This window comes from Castor canadensis, chromosome 6, assembly GCF_047511655.1.
Source record: "Castor canadensis chromosome 6, mCasCan1.hap1v2, whole genome shotgun sequence".
Taxonomy (NCBI): domain Eukaryota; kingdom Metazoa; phylum Chordata; class Mammalia; order Rodentia; family Castoridae; genus Castor; species Castor canadensis.
The window spans coordinates 35132903-35153147 of record NC_133391.1 but is presented as its reverse complement, the minus strand read 5'-3'; the positions used below and the strand labels follow the sequence as shown (position 1 = coordinate 35153147).

General features: G+C 41.7%; 1 protein-coding gene across 2 annotated transcripts; it reads right to left on the bottom strand.

Moving 5' to 3' along the window:
* Positions 1-6259: 6259 nt before the first annotated feature.
* On the bottom strand, positions 6260-18871 carry Aicda (activation induced cytidine deaminase). Of its 2 annotated transcripts, none has more exons than XM_074075315.1 (5): positions 18766-18871; positions 12345-12492; positions 9455-9728; positions 8828-8943; positions 6260-8488 (listed from the first exon to the last, which is right to left on the bottom strand). In XM_074075315.1, the coding sequence occupies exons 1-5, from the start codon at positions 18777-18779 to the stop codon at positions 8435-8437; spliced, it is 606 nt and encodes a 201-aa protein (XP_073931416.1). In that variant the 5' UTR covers positions 18780-18871; the 3' UTR covers positions 6260-8434. The 2 variants fall into 2 exon arrangements, with proteins under 2 accessions (XP_073931416.1, XP_073931417.1); XM_074075316.1 differs by having other exon boundaries at positions 9455-9725.
* Between the last annotated feature and the right edge of the window lie 1374 nt (positions 18872-20245).

Sequence of the window (20245 nt, the reverse complement as noted above, 5' to 3'; positions counted from 1 at the left end):
TTTGCCGGGGTCTGGCTTCAAACTGCAATCCTCATGATCTCTGCCTCCTAAGCAGCTAGGATTACAAGCGTGAGTCACCAGCACTCAGCCCAGAGTTGAAGTTCCTTAACTCACCACTACACTACCTCACTAAAGAGGAAGCAATTATTTGTGACAAAAACAGCATTTCTTGCAACTCTCTTTACATAGCAGATCTATTTCCCTCCAAATTTTACAATTCAAAAACATCCCCTGGAGGAAACAAGCTGTAGACCCAGGTTCTGCCAGTTAATGTAAAGCAACTCGACCTTTTATTACACTTGGATCAATATTCTAATGATGACTTATTTTCTTGATTTTCCCCATGGTTACTATTTTAATGCCTTGTTAAAATAGCAGTCATTATTTTTTTCATACTGTGTCTACATGATGAAAAGTCTGACTAGTACCAAAGAGATCTAAGGTTGTAACTTGACAGCCCAGCATGGCCTCCACTAGGCTAAACACTACTGTTTTGCCAAGGGTTGTGAAAGTTTACCAGTTTTGCCTGTGGGGCTTAGGCCTGGGGAAGGGGTGTCTCTGGCTTTATGTCAGCATGGTCCCTACTGTATAGGGAAGAAACAGGGGGCGAGGACGCAAGGTCTCTGTAGCTCTTTTTGATTTCTGTTCTGTCACTTAGGTTTGAGGGTGACCTCAGCTAAATGGAACATGATCCCATTTCCATTCTCAAAGGCTCTAGTCAGCAGATGCCTCTTCAGATGCCAGAGCCTCCTCAGGAGCTGGTCCAGAGCTGTTGGTCATCACTGAGCTAGGCTGCACCTGGATGGCTCCCCATGGGTTTCCAGTGGTGCCTGTCCAGCCCTCATTTTCCTTTCCATGAGGTCACCTTTGACTGTCTTGAGCCTTATGGCTTTGGTGGTCTATTCCCCCCAAATTGTCATCTATGACCATCCCTATCAATCCTGACATCTTCTGTTGCTTTGCTGAAGACTGAAGTTTGGCTGGGTGCTGGTGGCTCATGCCTGTAATCCTAGCTACTCAAGAGGCAGTGATGGAAAAGATGGGAGGATTGTGGTTTAAAGCCAGCCTGGGCAAATAGTTCAAGAGACCCTATTTTGAAAAAACCCAACACACAATAAAAGGACTTGTGGAGTGGCTCAAGGTGTAGGCCTGAGTTCAAACTCCATTACCAAAAAAAAAAAAAAAAAAAGACAAGTTTGTATTGATTTCCCAACACAAGGAAGATGAACTCATTCTTCAGTTTCAGAGTTTCCAGCTCATCATGGCGAGAAGGCCATAGTGGAACAGAGCAGCTGATAGCAAGGCAGCCTGGAAGCAGAGAGAGAGAATGCTTTTACTCTCTGATCTAATATTTTTAAAGACCTTATCTCCCATCATGAAAGATATATTCTCCACTTTGCAGTATAAAGTGAGATTTTGGGGCAGAATCATCTCTGTGAGCTTGAACAGCCCTGTGTCCTTACCAATTACTGCAGAGTAAGTGAATACAGTAGGAACTGGAGATAGAGAAAGCAATAAACTTGAGTGACTGCCTACATATCTGCCTTTGTAGCTCCTTAACTCAGGCAAGTGAACATACAGATGTGTGCACCTGTGTGAAGACTTGGTTGATGGAGTTTGACCTGCCCACAAAAAGTACCTAATGTTTACATGATATAATTAGAAGGCAGTTATTCCTGTCTCTTAGTGTTCATGGTAATCACCTGGTTTCAGAGATCCCTGTACATGCTGGTATCTTCCAAAACTGGATGAGGCAGCATCTCAAATTGAGGTTTCTCAGAAATACTCTAAAACCTCTCAGGTATTAGATAATTTGGAATAGCTGCTTCTTTTTGTTTTTCTCTTTAGAGGCACTGGGACTTGAACCCAGGTCTTCCTGCATGCTAGGCAAATGTTCCACCATGGAGATACATCCCCCAGACACCTGGAAATAGCTGCTTTATAACTGAAAATTATCAATGTCCAGAGAAACCTGAGTAAGAGCACTGGGAACTGTGTCAAAGACAGATTCCTGGTAGCTTGAATAAACTTCAATGATGAGCCATCCTGGGACACAGGATGGAACTTTGAACTTGGTTCCATTGCTATATAAGTTATTGCCATATTCATTTTGTAGCATTTACAAAATCTTGTTTTTATATGAAACAATGTGAAAGCATTTCATTGGTAACTGTCACTGAAAGCTGAGGGGCTGAAATGTAGGCATGTGTACTACAAACTCACTACGGCTTCCTTCTAATTTTATTCTTTATATCTGACTGGTTTTGTGCTCTCAAGACTCCATAGTTCAGCTTCACAGATCTTTGATCAATCTATAAACTTCTGCAGTTCACTGATTTCAATATCTTTTATCCCTCTTGGCTTAATTTCTTATTCAAATCTCATATATGATAAAGATACATGAAACCCCTGCAGAATTTAGATTGGGAGGAAAAAGAAACCAAATTCCATGGGCCATGACAGTTTTAAAACTCTAGGGGTAGGTTTTATTCGATTAATACTCAAAGGTGGTTATTTGTGCTGTGTAGATTTCGTGGTCCAAAGATTAGAACAGCTTGCTGTGTATCTATCTGGTCAGGCTTTGTGCAGATCTCCCCAGTGGCGTGTGACTTCAGACAAGTTCTCTCCCAAGGTGCCCTCTTCACATCTGACCCTTCCAGGTCCTGGCATTCACACTTTCCAGGGAGGATGACAGCTTTTGAGCTGTCCTAGCCCTGGAACACTTCATTATCTCTTGTTGGCTCCCTTAAGCCCTGTTTCACCTTGATAGATCATTCTTTCATTAAATTTCTCTTAAGTTTTCCAGGTAAATTGTACCATCTTTTCCTGCCATGAAATCAATAGGAAATACATTCTTATTCTTCCCAGATTTTGTGGGTATTGGCAGTGATTAGTGATTGCCTTTGTAGAATGAGGATGCATGTGCTAGTGAGTTGCTAAGGTTTAGAGAGCCAGGCATTAAATCAGATGTTCCCACTCAACTTGGATGATCATATGGGATGGGACCTAGTTACAGCTCTTCTATACCCAACTAAGGACAGAAGTACCCAAAGCCTTTACCACATGCTCTTTCCACTGCAACAAACATCAGAGACAGCTTGAGGACTCAGTTATCTTCCAATTTAGTTCTTGCCAAAGTATGTGAAACGTTAACATGATCATACCCATTTTACAGGTGGGAAATTAAGGCTATATAGAGATATTTAAATATCTTGCTCATGTCACATAGAACTAGAACTGAAATCCAGGTTTTTCTGGCTGTGAAATCATACTGATTTTTTTTTAGGAGGGGTGGGTCTGGAGTTTGAACTTAGGGCTTTGCACTTGCAAAGCAGGTGCTCTTACACTTAAGCCACAACCCCAGACAATTTTGTTCTGGTTATTTTGGAGATAGAGTTTCTTGAACTGTTTGTCCAGGCGTACCTCAAACCTTGATCTTCCTGATGTCAGTCTCCCAAGTAGCAAGGATTACATGTGTGAGCCACCAACACATGGCAAAATCATACTGATTTTAAAAAATCAAGATAGTTTGTGGAGTGGCTCAAGTGGTAAGAGTGTCTGCCTAGCAAGTGTGAGGCCCTGAGTTCAAACCTCAGTGTTTCAAAAAAAAAATTAAATTTAGCTGGGTGCCAGTGGCTCACACCTGGAATCCTAGCTACTCAGGAGGCAGAGATCAGGAGGATTGCAGTTAGAAGCCAGCCAGGGCAAATAGTTCTCAAGACCTGATCTCGAAAAAACCCATCACAAAAAAGGGCTGGTGGAGTCGCTCAAGGTGTAGGCCCGTAGTTAAAGACCCAGTACCACAAAAGAAAAAAAAATTAAGATAAATTTCGCATAATTCCACTAATTCCATTAGGTTACTTTCACTACCCCAAAAAAGTAGGCACTTCATTCTTCATTCCCCCTCCCTCTAACCCCACACAACAACCAATCTTTCTGTTTCTTTGGATATACCTATTTTAGACATTATATATAAATAGAATCCCATAATACGTGGCCTTTTGTGTCTGACTTGTTTCAAGGTTTATCAGTGATAACTGTGTCAGTACTTTTTTCCTTCTGTGGCTGAATAAACTTCTATTTATAGATTTACACACTTTGTTTCTGCATTCGTCAATTGATGGACTTTTGAGCATGTCCATTTTTTGGCTACTATATGTAATGCTGTTTTGAACATTTATGTACAAGTTTCTGCTTGAACATATGTTTCTAGTTCTCTTAGAAACTCATGAGCAGAGAACTGAGAATGGTGGTTCATGCCTGTAATTCTAGCACTTAGGAGGCTGAGGTGGGAGGGTTCTGTTGCAAGTTCAAAGCCAGCCTGGACTATCTAGTAAGACCCTGTCTCAAACAAACAAACAAAAAACCAAAAACCAAAACAAAACAAAACAAAAAAAAGGAAAGAAAGAAAATCAGGAGTGGATTTGCTGGGTCAGACAGTAATTGTGTTTAACTTTTGAGAAACTGCCAAACTGTTTTCCACAGTGACTGTACCACTTTACATTTCTACTTACCTGCGTATGAGGGCTCATCGCCAATACTTATTATTGGGTTCTTGTTGACAACTATCCTAGTGGATAAGGAACTATTGCTTAACCCAAAGTCATGAAGATTTCTACCTATGTTGCTTTTAAGGTTTATAGTTTTAGCTTTTATAATTAGGTAGTTGATAAGCATTGAGTTAATTTGTGTATATGTTGTATGCTAAAGGCCCAAGGCCCAAATCTATCCTTTTTAGTTTTAGCTTTTTTTCTTTCTTTTTCTTTCCCTCCTCCTCTTCCTTCTTCTTCTTTCTTTTGTGATATTGGGGTTTGAACTCAGGGTCTTACTCTTCCTAGGCAGGCACTTTATCACTTGAGCCACTCCTCCAGCCCTTTTTTGTGTTAGGTATTTTTGAGATAGGGTCTCTTGAAATATTTGTCTGGGTCTGGCTTTGAATTTTGATCCTCCTGATCTCTGCCTCCTGAGTAGCTAGGATTACAGGTGTGAGCCACTGGCGCCAGGCTCTTTTCTTTTCTTTCCTTTTTCTTTTTAATTTTGGCAGCACTGGGGTTTGAACTCAGGGGCCTTGCAGCCAGCCAGGTATTCTACCACTTGAGCCTCAACTCCAACCCCAGGCTTATCTTGAATTCTCCATCTCCCACCTCCTCCTCCTCCCAAGTGCTGGGATTACAGGTGTGCACCACTACACCTGGCTTTAAATCTACTCTTCTCATATGATGTCCAGTTGTCCAGCACCATTCGTTGATATGATTATTCTTTTCTCATTGATTGGTCCTGGAACCCTTGCTAGAAATCACTTGATCGTAGATGTATGGGTTAATTTCTGGACCTTTAATTCTTTTTTTTTTTTCTTTATTTTGTTCTATTATTTTTACATTTGCTTACATGTGTATACATTCTTTGGGCCAGAGTCCCCCCCAACTCCCGCTTCTGGGCAGAACCTGTTCCACCCTCTTGTTCTCTGATTTTGTTGAAGAGAAAACATAGGAGACAGTAAGAAAGACCTAGCATTTTTGCTAGTTTGAGATAAAGATAGGTATACAGAGAGATTCCTAGCATTGCTTCCATGCATTTGTGTATTGCAACCCACATTGGTTCATCTATGCCTGGACCTTCAATTCTATTCCCTCATTCTGACATTTCTTTTTCTTTAACATTTTACAAGTTATTTTTGACATTATTTTATTCAGATTTTTTTTAACCTCCGAGACTTCCAAAATATTTATTATTTATTCAGTTGGTTGAAAATGAGTTAGGTACTCAAGTGGTAGAGTGCCTACCTAGCAAGTGCTAGGTTCTGAGTTCAAACCCCAGTACTGCCAAAAAAGGGGGGAAAAAAAAAAGAACAAGAAAAAGAGTTGAGCCAGAATAAAAATTACTATGAGAAAACTTACTAAATAATCAAGACACTGGCTTCATAGCAATATTGCTACAATGCTAACACTGTGTTACAATTATGTACTTTGTTATTAGAACAATTTCTAAAGACGGGAAGTGTGGCTCAGGTGGTAGAATGTTTTCTTTGCAGGCTTGAAGCATCTAAGTTCAAATCCCAGTCACCCCCCCCCAAAAAGGACAAATAACCCAAATGCAATCCCTATGGCTATCATCAGTAACACAAACAACAGCAAATGTTGGTGAGGATGTGGAGAAAAAGGAACCCTCAAATACTGCTGGTGGGAATGTAAATTAGTACAACCACTATGGAAAACAGTATGAAGGCTCCTCAAAAAACTAAAAATAGAACTGCCATATGATTCAGCAATTCCATTCCTAGTGATATACCCAAAGGAATGTAAATCAGGATACAATTAAGACACTTGCACACCCATGTTTATTGCAGCTCTATAAACAATAGCCAAGCTATGGAAACAACCAAGATGCCCCACTACTGATGGATGGATTTAAAAAATGTGTTATTTATATTCAGTGGAATTTTATTCAGTCATAAAGAAGAATGAAATTTTATTGTTCTCAGGTAAGTGTATGGAACTGGAGAACATCATGTTAAGTGAAGTTAGCCAGTGTCAGAAAGAAAAACATCATGTTTTCTCTCATAAGAGGAAAAGAAGAGCCAAATACAAATACAAGCATTATTATATGTACATAGGTATATACAGAATGTTTCCAAAAGTGGAAGTGTTAGAGGAGACTAAGAGAGGAGGAAAAGAAGAAAAGAATGATAGAGTGAATAATACTGAAATACATGACGTGTGTAGGGATGAGGTACGATTAAATGCCCTGGAAACTGTAGAACAATACAAGGTAGGGGAAAAAGCTAAGGAAGAGTAGTACAGGAGGTTAGACTGATTAAGGAACAGTATTTTCACAAGTAAAATACCAAGATAAGACGCAACTGAACAATGAAGAACAGGACTGTGAAGGAGGTCATGTGAAGGGGAGGGTAATTGTGGTAGGGAAGGTAAATGAAGAGGGTAAAGGAGGGTAAATATGGTTGATGTACTTTCTATACAGGTATGAATATGGAACATTGAAACCTGTTGAAGTCATTTTAAGAAGGGTAGTGGGGGAAAAGAGATTAATGGAGGAGATGAACCAAATTGGGGTATAATTCATGTATATATGGAAATGTCACAATGACATTTAAAACATTTAAAAAGATGTTAAAAACATTTTTAAAAGAGCAATTTCTAAAGTTATAAATTGAAGACTTTGGTAGTCTACTTCAATATTTCAGAAAAGGAAATTAAAACAAAAATATCATTGGACACTCTACAGCATAGTATAAAATATAAATGAATATGTGAAGCAAGGATTCTTATTATTTAACTCTTTCACAACTTAGATGAATAAAAGAATACAGTTGAGCATATGGGTTTTTCTGTGGATCTATCCATCTGCATTGCAAAGGTTGTTGGGTAATGACTACACAGGTGGATGTTCTGAATGTTACTCTTAACATTCAGGAGACTTGTTAGACTTCGGTAGGAACAAACAGAGAATCTGTGTTGCTTCCTAAATTCTGCACAATTCTCTTGCAATGTTCTCTCACCCTTCCTCTCAAATATTATTCTCTTTTGTCACATCCTTATTCAGTTAACATATCTTTGGGACAAACATCACGTACAAATATAAGACGCAGAAAACCTCAACCTGATTGACATTGCTGACCTCAACATTCCATTAACTTCCTTCCGAGGGTTCATGATAAGATGTGAAGTTCGTGGGTACTTCTAATTATGGACTGCCTTAAAAATCTGTGTTTCCAGAGGATTTGCTGCTTGAGACACCAATTCATCAGTACAGTGTCTTCTTCATAGTCTTCATGTCTATTTTAAGATGCCTGAAGGTGACCCACCCCCAAATCCTCTTGTATACAAATATGAAAACAAGGCAGACAATGAAAGCATACAGCAGGTGCTTGAATGTTAATGCTTTGGAGAGAGGGTTGGGCTCACAACCACCAGGGCCAGATTCTCTCATTAGGAGGCCATGGCCTGATGGAAGAGCATACTTGACAGTGAAACTCGAAGGACAAGCGTAGAAAAATCCGTCACTTAACACCACTGACAACTCAGATGAATAAAGTAATAGAGGATATTCATATAAAGCCATTTGATCCTCTCACTATGCTTTTCAAAAAATCTACCTCAGCTTTTATCCTGCCTGGAAGGCGTAGAACATTGACATTTAGAATTATTCCGGATCCTGCAGTTCTGTTGTTCCCCAGTACAGGGCAATGTTGCATTCAAAACTGCACCAGTTGCAGCATCACTGTGTGGGAGGGGGGGAGGGGGGACTGTGTTCCTTCTGCATAGATATTTTTAAAGAGTCATATACAAATACTTTTTTCTCTACACCCTAAGAAGGTGAGAGTTGAGGATGAAAGACAGAAGGCTTGAAGGATTGTTCTTCTATCCACTCTCCAGCAGAGATAGTTCATTGTAGGTGACATTGCAGGAGGTTGCCATCAAAGTCCCAAAGTACGAAATGCATCTCTTAAGTCGTCGACTTCATATAAAGGCTGGAGAGAGAGAGAGAGAAGTAATCTGAGTGAAGGAGGCTTCTAAACAGAGTGGGTGACACTGTAACATGTCTGAAGAAAGTAAATCCCGAAGGACAGGAGGAGGAATGACTTCTGACCAGGAGGGAATCTAAGCAGAGATTAACAGGAAGAAGTCATGGTCAAGGAGAGGACAGGTAAGGGGAGAAAGTCTTAGCTCTGACCTGAGACAGCATAGGAGAGAACTGGATTGCACAGGAAATAGTTTATACTCTTGATGAAAAATGAAAATAATAAAAAAAACACACAAGAAACTCCAGGAAAAGATGTGTGAGAGAGAGAAGCAAGGAAGCGCCTTACCAAGAGGATGCGCCGAAGCTGCCTGGACAGACGGACTGAATTCTCATGCAAGCCCTCCCAGGCCTTGAAAGTCCTTTCATGATTTTCTACAAATGTATTCCAGCAGTAAAAATAATCTAACAACAAAAGAAGAAAATGTTGGTGTGTGTGTGGGGGGAGTAGAAGATAATTCAGGTTTTAAATTGGAAGGAAGAAAGAAAATGTCAACCCTGTTTCCTCAATCACTCAGGGCCCTGACTCAGCCTCCCCCACCCTGTCCCTGTCCCTGTCCCCTCTCTTTTCTCCCAGGGAACCCAGGGCCTCAAGCATGCTGAGATACACCCCAGCCTCTCGAGCTTTTTCTTGAATTCCAAGTGATAATTTTGAGGCTGGTGTGGTTGTCCACATCTGTAATCCCAGCACTGAAGAGGCTGAAGCAAGAGGACCTCGAGTTCCAGGCTAGCCTGCACTACATAGTGAGACCCTATAATAATAATAATAATAATAATAATAATAATAATAATAATAATTCCAAAGGTGAACCAGAGCCCTTTGTGGTTCTTCCTCTGACTCTCCCCATTCTTCTCATCCCGAATTGCAATTCCACGTGACGCCTGCTGGCGGAGCCAGTGGAAAGGCCCTTCTCACCTTTGAAGGTCATGATGGCCAGCTGGACTCCTGCACGGTGCAGCCGCCGCAGCCCCTCAGGCTCAGCCTTGCGGTCCTCGCAGAAGTAGAGGCGCGCGGTGAAGATCCTCAGACTGAGGTTGGGGTTCCCTCTGAGGAAGTCGGCCACGTGACGGGCACAGTCATAGCAGGGGCTCCAGGAGGTGAACCAGGTGACCCGATAGCACCGGCCGGGGTCCAGATCCCAGTGGGAGATGTAGCGCAGGAAGAGCAGTTCCACGTGGCAGCCATTCTGCTGGGAGAGCAGAAGGTTTAGTGGACCGTCAAGGTCCCTGACCTTGACCTTGGTTCTGGTAACTTTACATTCTCTCCCACAGGGGTCCTTTGCAGTGCTTGCCCTTACGATGGTTCCCGTGTTACAGAGAGGGTAAGTAACTCTCTCAAAAGAGCTCATTAGTAGCCAGGTGCATGGCGTCCACTTGTAATCCTAGCTACTTGGGAGGCTCGAGGATCGGGAAGATCGAGGTTCGAGGCCAGCGTGGGCAAATAGTTCATGAGATCCCGTCTTCAAAATAATCACAGAAAAATGGATGATTGGGTGTTGCTCTAACTATAAAGTGCCTGCTTTGCAAAAGCAAGGCCCCGAGTTCAAACTCCAGTCATTCTCTTTCCCCCCAGAAAAACAAAAACAAACAAAAACCCCACTAGTAAGTGGTGAGCCAAAACCCTGAGCAACCCTGGCCCTGCAGAGTAAAGATTATGGTGGGATGAGGAGGATGAAATGAGCTGAGATTGAAGTAAGGAACTAGCATCGTACTTCCTCTGAAAAGGTTGAAATAATTTGTGTGTGTAAACTGCTGCCCCCGGTGCAGGGGATCGAACTCAGGGCCTCACGCATGCTACACAAGCGCTGTGCCACTAAGGTACTCCCACAATGCCCTTTTGGACTTTTCTTTTTTTTTTTTTTTAATGGCACTGGGGTTTGAACTGAGGGGTTTACACTTTCTAGGCAGGCGCTCTTACCACTTGAGCCATCCGCCAGCCCTTTTTTGTGATAGGCTTTCTCGAGATAGGGTCTCGCGAACTATTTGCCCAGGGCCGACTTCGAACCGCGATCCTCCTGATCTCTGCCTCCTAAGTAGGTAGGATTACAAGCGTGAGCTCCTTTTTGCACTTTTTTGAGAAGGAAAATAAATGGCTTGGAAGTGCCTGTGGCTGTAACATTGTGCACTACACGTAGACGACAACTAGGTGGAGCCTGGCAATTCTAGAGGACGCTTGTGGGGAAACTGCGGAGCGAAGGCAGATGACAAGGAGCTGGGCGTTGGAAGAGAAGCACTAGTCACCGCTGTGTGCTAAGAGCAAGTAAACCATGTATTTCTCATTGCGCGGGCTCTGTGATTGTAATAATAATTTCAACAGTAGCATAGACACCATTTCCTGTGGCAGAAAAGTCATTAGTGCCAGAATAGGAAGACAGAGGATTAGTTTCTTAGCTCTGCTATTGATGAGAGGTAGACAAGTTACTGAACTCTTGGGTCCTCTATTTCCTCACCAGTAAAATGGAGTGCAGTTGTGAGGATTAGTTAAGTAAGGGAAATTTCTTGGAAATATCAAAGGCTTCTCTAAGAGAATGTGCCATGTCACCAGAGAGGAAAGAGACTGGTGTGCAGAATAATGGTGAGGAGCTAAATTACACAATACCAATGTAAGCAGAGAAAATTGCGTAAGAAAATAACCACCAGCCAACGGCATTCCACCCCACTGTTCTTTCCTGGAATTCCACCAAGATAGATGTCACAGCATGCTCTCAGAGGAGAATTCACAGGCAGAAGCTTATGAAAGCCCATCTGCGTTGTGGCGAAGAAGTCTCTTGGAAATGTTTAATTCTCTCAGACAGCTGAAAGATTGATTTAATTAACTGGCCAGCCAAGGCTTCTCTGAGTTTTCTGGGCCTCACCCTGTGAAGTGGACTCACTGACCTCTGATCGATGGGGGTAGAAGGGAATAGAAATCATTTGAAAAACAGAACGGAGGTGCTATCATGTTTCCTAATTTTTTCTCTTCCTTGATTTTCAAATACTCTATAGGCACAGTTTGTTTTTCTCATTTAAAGTTTTGCTTGAGGGGCTGGGAGTACAGCTTGGGGATAGAGTGTTTGCCTAGCATCTGCAAAGCTTGGGGTTCCATCCCCTACACTGCAAAAAAACAAAATAAAATAAATAAACTTTTGCTTGAACCAAACTGATAATATCCTCCCAGATCAAAATGCTCTCACCTTCATCTCAAGGCAATTCAGAGGCTGGGGAAGGGGAAGAAAGTTTGGGGGAATGTGTTCTTGGCACTGAAGAAAGGCATGGAGGGTGGGGGAAGGGGGAAGAAATGACCCAAACATTGTATGCTCATATGAATAAATAAAAAAAAAAAAAGAAAGAAAGGTGTGGAATTCAGGTGCCCAGAATGATTGGGGGACACATTAAGTGACATCCTCGGGCCATGTCTAATACAGGCACATGAGATGTCAAAAGCAGGGGAAAGGAACTTGAGGAAACTAGAGGAGATGAGACTGCAAAAAGACTGAAAGTAGTGTGGCATGGTGGTGCAGACCTGTAATCCCAGCACTTTGGAGGCTAAGGTAGGAGGATTGTGAATTTAAGCCCTGTCTGGACTATAGCCATGCTAGGCTCCATGGTGAGCACAAAAATAACAATTTACTTTTTTATTGGAGAGCCTCAAAAAATAACAATTGGGCTGGTGGCAAGCTCAGGCAGCAAAACACTTGCCTAGTGAGATTAAGGCCCTGAGTTCAAACCCCAGTAATGTCAATGAAAAGAAAAAAGGCCCCAACCTCAAAGGCTTTAGTAGGTAGCTCCAAAGGCATTCACAGTTTAGCTTTAACTTCACTTCCTACCTTGTTTCGAAGGTGGCCGAAGTCCAGTGAAAAGGAGGTGGCACTGTCCCGCCGCTTCACTACATAGCACAGGTACGTCTCGTGGCGACCCTTAGCCCAGCGGACATTTTTGAAGTGGTAAAGAAACTTCTTCTGCTTCAACAAAAGGCTGTGGGTGAGAAGAGGGAGAAGAAATTAAAAACAAAACCAAAAAAAACCTCCTAAGTCATTTGAGCTCACAAGGCAGTTTCTGTCTGCACTGTCTTCTAGATGTTGATGACAAGACTACGCACTTGTTCTTCAGCCTCCTGGTTATGTTCTCAGGTTTCCCTCAGTCTCTGCCGAAGTCTCCAACATGCACCTCAAAACTCCACATGGTCAAGCAGTATCCTTTTTTTTTTTTTTTAATTTTTATTGTTTTATTATTCATATGTGCATACAAGGCTTGGGTCATTTCTCCCCCCTGCCCCCACCCCCTCCCTCTCCCCCCACCCCCTCGATACCCGGCAGAAACTATTTTGCCCTTATCTCTAATTTTGTTGAAGAGAGAGTATAAGCAATAATAGGAAGGAACAAGGGTTTTTGCTGGTTGAGATAAGGACAGCTATACAGGGAGTTGACTCACGTTAATTTCCTGTGCGTGGGTGTTACCTTCTAGGTTAATTCTTCTTGATCTAACCTTTTCTCTAGTTCCTGGTCTCCTTCTTCTATTGGCCTCAGTTGCTTTTAAAGTATCTGCTTTAGTTTCTCATCAAGCAGTATCCTTAACTCCGACCTGAGTGCTTCCCCCTGACTTCACCACTCAGGTGAGCAGGCGAGGAGCCTGCAGTCCCCCTTGACTCTGTCTTCTCAGTCCTCATAATTAAGCATGTACATTTATTGATTCTGTTGGGGCTCAGGAAAAGACACCCCGATGTATGGTGTTTGGTGTGCTGAGAAAATTGGATTACAGATTGAAAGGCTTGTGGCACAGTCTCAGAGGCCAACTCTCTTTGGTGTTAAGTCATTGAAACTAGAATTCTTCTCCCCCAAAGCAAGCCATAAAACCTAGAAAGGTCACTCTCCTTTCGCTCTCTCTGTCTCCCTCTCCTGCTCTCTTTTTGGTGGTTCTGGGGTTTGAACTTAGGGCCTTGTACTTGCTAGGCAGATGCTCTACTACTTGACCTGCTCTGCCAGCCCTTATTTGTGTTGGGTATTTTTGAGATAGGGTCTCCAGAACTATTTGCCTGGGCTGTCCTTGAACCCTGATCTCTGCCTTCCAAGTGGCTAGGATTACAGATATGAGCCACTGGCACCTGGCTCCCTTCTTTCTCGAAGACCCTCATTCCACAAAGGGTGTGTGGCACACACTGGCCTTGCTGGGTTTCCTCCCTTGCTCCATCACCACCAGGCCATAGCTTTTGTTTAATCACATTCTTCTTGAACCAAGCATAAAATAAGATAGTTCTTCCTGGGTCTTTGGGTCTTCATTTCTGAAGTCAAGTGAAACTTTGATTAAATCAATTGTGATTTTTTTTTCCCCCTGTGCTGGGGATTGGATCTTGGGCTTCATGCACAAGTGCTCTACTACTGAGGTACATACCCAGACCTATTCTGCTTTTCTTTTGCTCACTTGTCTCTGTTGTAGGAGTGTCAGCCATGAAATTCATGAGTGTGAAGGAAGGTATCACACTTTTCCACATATTGACTGAACCCTGGTTTTTCTTGACTTTGTACCTGCTCTGTTTCTTCTGCTCTCTGCTTCAGTCTAAGCCCAGTCTTCTTTCATCTTATCTGTGGTGCTGGCTTCTTAAACAGTCTTTGCCTCTGATGGTGCCAAAATATCATTCTCCACTCTGCCACCAGAGTCCTCTCACAAAATCCCAAGTGTACTGTGTTGCTGTCATGCAGCACTCCCTTGTGATTCTCTCCTGCCCACAGAATACACTCCAGCCTATTTTATGTGGTGTTTAGTCCTATGTGCACTTCTGCCCTGCTTCCTAGTACTACTCCCCTTCATTTTCCCACTGTTTTTTGGTTTTTGGTTTTTTTTTTCTGGTGGTGTTGGGGCTTGAACTCAGGGCCTACACCTTGAGCCACTCCACCAGCCCTTTTTTTGTGATGGATTTTTTTTGAGATAAGGTCTTATGAACTATTTGCCCAGGTTGGCTTCGAACTGTGATCCTCCTGATCTCTACCACCTGAGTAGCTAGGATTACAGGCGTGAGCCACCGGCACCTAGCTGTCCCCGATACATGTGGTCCTCCCCATGCAACAGCTCCTGTGCCACAGGACTCTGGTGTAGCTAGCTCCTGGCCCTCATCTGTCTTCTCTCTGCTCTTCCTTTCTAGAGCTTTCTGTGTACTTTCCTGGAGCTGAATGCTTTCCTACCTTTCCACCCTGGGCAAAATCTGCAGGTTCTTCAAAGTCTAACCACGATTTCAACTCTTCTAGTAAGATCTTGCTTACCACCACCCTAAATATTCTGGGCAAAAATCTAACAGTATCACAAAAACCCATCTCTCATTTCTCCATGACATCCCAGTTTATTGCTCACTGACATTTCAGCCTCTCCAGTTAGACTTTCTGTATTTTGAAGTAGAGGTATCACGTTTTTGTGAAAGCCAGGCTGGCTTCAAACTCTCCGTCCTCTTGCCTTAGCCTCCTCAGTGCTGGGACTGCAGGTGTACACCATGATACTAGTTCTCTCTATTTTTAGAATGATTAAGAGCAATATTTGGTTATTGTAAATTTTGAATACTGCATAAAAATGTGAAAAATTAATTAAAAATATTAAATAATTTCAAAATTTAGAATATCAGACCTGGTGTCTAATGATGACTGATGAATTATTTCTGGATTTTTTTTTTTTTTTTTGTGGTACTGGGGTTTGAACTCATGGCCTTGCACTTGCTAGGCAAGAGCTCTATCACTGGGTCACACCCCCAGTCCCCTTTTGATGTTTCTAAAGCTGGGGTACCATCTTAGCATTTTGCTATGTTGTTCACACACAGGGGCTGATGACACTCCTCTTTATTTTCTAATTCCTAGCACAATGTCGTGCGTGTCATACACGCTAAACTGAATTGAACTTGTGGAAATGCTGTCTGGTAACTCAAGCTTCTCCAGGAAATTAAGAGCTCTGGTTAAAGTCATGAACCTGGTAACACAAGTTGCATGGTGTGGTTGATGTTCGCACAAGAGTGGCTCTCTAGTTCTGTCCCTGGTCTTTTCCAGAAATACACCATTATCCAAATTGTGGAGACAGTGCTGCCCCCTAAGAGTCTGAGGGCAGAAATGCAGAGAACTGTTAAGCAAAGAGCAAGTCAGGAATTTGAATACAGTTTTGCTGGCAAGAGAATTGAAACTTTTTTCACTTTTTTTTTTTAAACATTGAGGTATAATTTACATATAGTAAACTTCACCCACTTAAAGTATATAATTCTGTTAATTTTGGCAGATGCAAACACCCCAAACTGTTTCCACAATCAGGCTACAAAGCATTTCCAGGGTACCCCTTCCTCCACCAAGGACCCCCCTTTGCTGTCAGTTATCCTTTGTTCCAGGCAATCACTGACTCGCTTTCTGTAACTGTAATTTACTTTTCATTTTCTGGACTTCTTCATGTTTGACTTATTCTGCTTTAGCCCAATGACTTTGACATTCACCCATGTTTCAGTAGTTCCTTTTTGCTGCTGAGTGATACCCTACTGTGTGGATATAGCGTGTTTTGTTTATTCGTTCACCCGTTGATTGACATTGAGTAGTTTCTATTTTAGGGCTACTGTGAGTAAAAGTACTACGATTATTCATATACCAGTCTTTATATGGACATAAGCTGAGAACTGAAATTTCACTAATGTAATACAATAATACAAGCGGCAGACTTTAAAAGTTAATGGCTCATTGAGGGGATGGCTCAGCAGTAGATCAATGGCAGAGCACTTGCCTGGCATGCATAGGCCCTGGGTTCAGTTCCCAGCACCACAAAAAAACCCAAAAATAAATAAAAAGTTATACTGGAAAGTCTGTTTTTTTTTTTTTTTTCTCTTTGTGGTGCTGGGGAAGGAACTCAGGCCTCACACATGCTGGGCAAGTAATCTACCACTGAACCACACCCCAAGCCCTGGAAAGCATGTTAAATCTTTTTTTTTTTCCAGTACTGAGGATAGAACCAAGGGCCTCATATATGCTGGGCAATGACTCAACCACTGGGTTACATCACCGGCCTGAAGGCATTTTAAATGTTGAGGTAAAGAACTGGACTTATCATCAATATATACATTTTATCAAAGAATATAAAGTTAGTCAACTGTATTATTTTAAAATTTAAATGCATAATTGTTAGGGATCTAGAATGGATGCTAGCAATGTTCTAAGAATAATTGGCTTTATTATAAAATGATAATAATTTGCTATGGTAATCATCACAGCACTAGCACAATTATTATTATATCATTAGCATATAACAACCGTTTGCATAGCTAAGCTTAACACATACTAGGTACTTAATAAATACCAAAGATAAAGAAAAAAAATCTCTTTTGGAACGCAGTCAGTTTTAAACAGATTGGGCAGTAGCTCTTACCAGTAAATCCTTTTATCATTTAATAATTTGTTTGATTTTCTAGAAGTACTGGAGAGTTTGAACTCACAGTCTCATGCTTGCTAGGCAGGAACTCTACCACTGAACCTTTCTGCCAACCCCCTAATCTCTTTTATATTTAACCTACCCTTCTGTGCTATGGCAGTGCAAGGCACCAAACCTGGGGGGGCGGTGTGTGTTGAAGTGGTGCGCATTGGCTGCAGTTATCAGGAGGAAGAAGTGTCTTGGGACACTTCAAATGGATCTCTGTGTCCAAACCCTGTGAAAATACAGTAGACCTTACAGCTTCTGTGACAAGGCACCTGTTAGGTGAACTGAACTACCTGATCCTGGCCTGTGACTTCACTTTCTTGACCCATCATTTGCCTTCCTCTTTAGTTAGCAGCTGGTTTCCAATATCCCGTACACAAAGTTCCTCTCCGGGAGGCAGTTTGTCAGGCCTGCAGGGTGACAGCTGCTCGGACAGCTGTGCTCCCTGAAGCAGAACTCGAGCTGCTGTCCCGCAATGCAAACCAGAGACAAATGGGTTAAAAATAATCCTGACGAAGCTATCCTGTGCCATCTCTAATGAGCGCTTAATGACATTTCTGTGTTGCCCCTTTCTCCCATTCATCTGGGCCTTCCTCTCTTCTTATTGATCTTTCTCTGAATTTCAAATACCGATGTTATCTTTGCATTTCATTATGCAAGGTGCACTGCACCCTTCACCACCAGGACTTATACTTCAGATTAGTTTCCAAATATCACTGTAAACTAGGTAGAAATGTGATATTGTTTACCCTCCAGAAAAGGGTTTTTGTGGGGGGCTGGGAACGTAGTTCAGTGGTAGAGCGCTTGTCTAGCATGTGTGAGAATCTAGGTACCCTCCCTAGCACCATGCAAAAAAGAAAAGAAAAATTTCTGAAGACCCTCTAAGCTACCATTAAACATTTTACTTCTGTAAATTCTTCATAAAAGAATTACATTGAGATAAACTGTATGGATTATTTGTGATTCTCATACATTTATAGTAACCATGAAAATAAAAATATAGTAAGTTCTGTGGTAATAGCTTATCATATACTGCATATGGGACCTGCACAGAATCTACATTTAAAAAGTAAGTTAAGCTAGGTCAAATAGATTAATTAATTATTTAAAATGACATTCAGTGCTTCACAATTGAATCTACATCATTAAACAACTTGTTTGAATGAATTTTTCTTCTTATAATAGATACAACCTTACTGACTTTTAAGCAATTAGCCTTGAGTGCTTTGCATTTTTAAACTTTTTTGTGTGTGTGGTACTGGGGTTTGAACTCAGGGCCCAGTGCTTGCTAGGCAAGCGCTCTACCACATAAGTACTCCACCAGCCTTACATTTTTAAACAGTGTAAATTTCTTTACTATAGCTAATAATTTCAGGCAAGACTCCCCAGTTTGCCATTGAGTAGTTCTGTTGTTGAATATTTACAAAATTACAATGAAAATTGCCAATTGTGTTTTTAGGATAGTATTGCTATTACCTTTTCACCATCTGAGTCTCTAAAGACCGGCACTGTTAATATTAATACCATAAACTGGTTCCAGCTGTGAAAGAAATCTCAGAACAAGTCAGTACACTGTGCATAACCTTTCTTTTGCAACATGAAGAAGGGAGAGATTGACAGAAGTATGGAACAGAGAATTAGACTTAAAGCATGAAAGATCTAGCAGAAGATGGTGAGACAGATCCAGAATGGTAAAGGTTCATGCTGACCAAGCAGATCCTGCGAGTCAGAGAGAGAGGAGAGCTAGACCCAGCTATCGATCTCATGACTCAGACTTGCCCTGAAAGAAAGTCAATGCAGCCACCCATGAGGACACTGCCTCTTTACCTGTCCATATCCATCTCCAGTGTCTCTCTTGACTCCCTGAAAGTCTCAGACCAAGGAGATCTTGTCTCAATAATGACACTCCACTGCCTCTGTCTGACAAAGCATTGGCCCCTCACATTCAAATTTGAGCTTGCCTTTGAGGGCTCCTCCCCCAACAGCATCACCACCACCAGGTACCCCAACAGCCTTCTCCTATTTGGGTCCAGTGAAGATGGTGGGCGGGGTTGTCATATGCAGAGTCACGTGGGTTAAATGATTGAGGACAATTCTGCTTAATGTTTAGGTTCCTTTAGGGTGGCTTCTCTAAAAAGCCAGTTCATGCTCCATTGATCGAGAGGCAGAAGCAGAAGACACTTTTTAAATTGTAATAATGGTAATAAACTATATATAAATGTATATGTATATATTTTGTTCAGTGCTGAGGACCAAACTCAGAGCCTGTGCATGCTAGGCAATCATTCCACCATAAACTGTATCCTGAGCCCAATAAATGATATCTTTAATTTTAAAAGCATAGTAATACTGACAATAAGGTGAGTGCTGGTGGTGTAATCCTAGCTACTCAGGATGCAGAGATCAAGAGGATTGAGGTTCGAAGCCAGCCTGGGCAAATAATTCATGAGACCCTATCTCGAAAAAATCCATCACAAAAAAGGGCTGGTGGAGTGGCTGCAGGTGAAGGCCCTGAGTTCAAACCCTAGTATTGCATTAAAAAAAAAAAAAAGAAGAAGAATGACAATGGTCACATTCACTTAAATTGTATTAAATAACACTTAAGCATCTTGTGTCCCGTGAGCTGAAAGTACATGTTCCCTCAGTTAATTACACATTATCTCTGGACCTCAATATAGACAGGCACTCACAGCCCTGCTTGGTGGCAGAGCAAGTTAGCTCAGTTAAAGAGCACTGAGAGTACAGAAGTTTGCCTTGTAAAACAGTGTTTTTCTTTTTGATTGCATTACAAGAATTAGCAGAAGTCTAGATATTTATACCAAAGAGGAATTTTTGAATGGGTAATCATTTCCATTAAAAAAATCTTTAATTCGAAGTCAGAAACAGAAACACTCCCAAAAATGTCACTGACCAAAACCAGTGTTTAAATAATTGCATTGAACTTCATAAATAGTCTGGACTTTCAAGTTCCTATCCTCATACAACATGGTCTATTAAAGATTTCATCTTGGCTAGGTGCAGTGGCTCATACCTGCAATCCTAGCCACTTGGGAGGCTGAGATTGGGAGGATGGAGGTTTGAGGCCAGCCCAGGCAAATAGTTCAAGAGACCTTATCTCCATAGTAATCAGAGCAAAATGGATTGGAGGTGTGCTTTGTGAAGCCCTGAGTTCAAGTCTCAGTCCCACAAAAAAGAAAAAGGCTTTGTCTCTTCCTCTTTGCTCAGTGCATAATATTCTATTTATTCATTCAGTTGATCCTTAATATCTACTATATGTTAGAAATTATGCCGGGTGCTGGGGATGCAA

Excerpts from the sequence above, each read along its gene's own strand:
- Aicda (XM_074075315.1), bottom strand. Across the intron at positions 9,729-12,344 it reads TCGGCCACCTTCGAAACAAG|CAGAATGGCTGCCACGTGGA; the intron begins GTAGGAAGTGAA and ends CTGCTCTCCCAG. Across the intron at positions 8,489-8,827 it reads AGCTTCGGCGCATCCTCTTG|CCTTTATATGAAGTCGACGA; the intron begins GTAAGGCGCTTC and ends CTCTCTCTCCAG.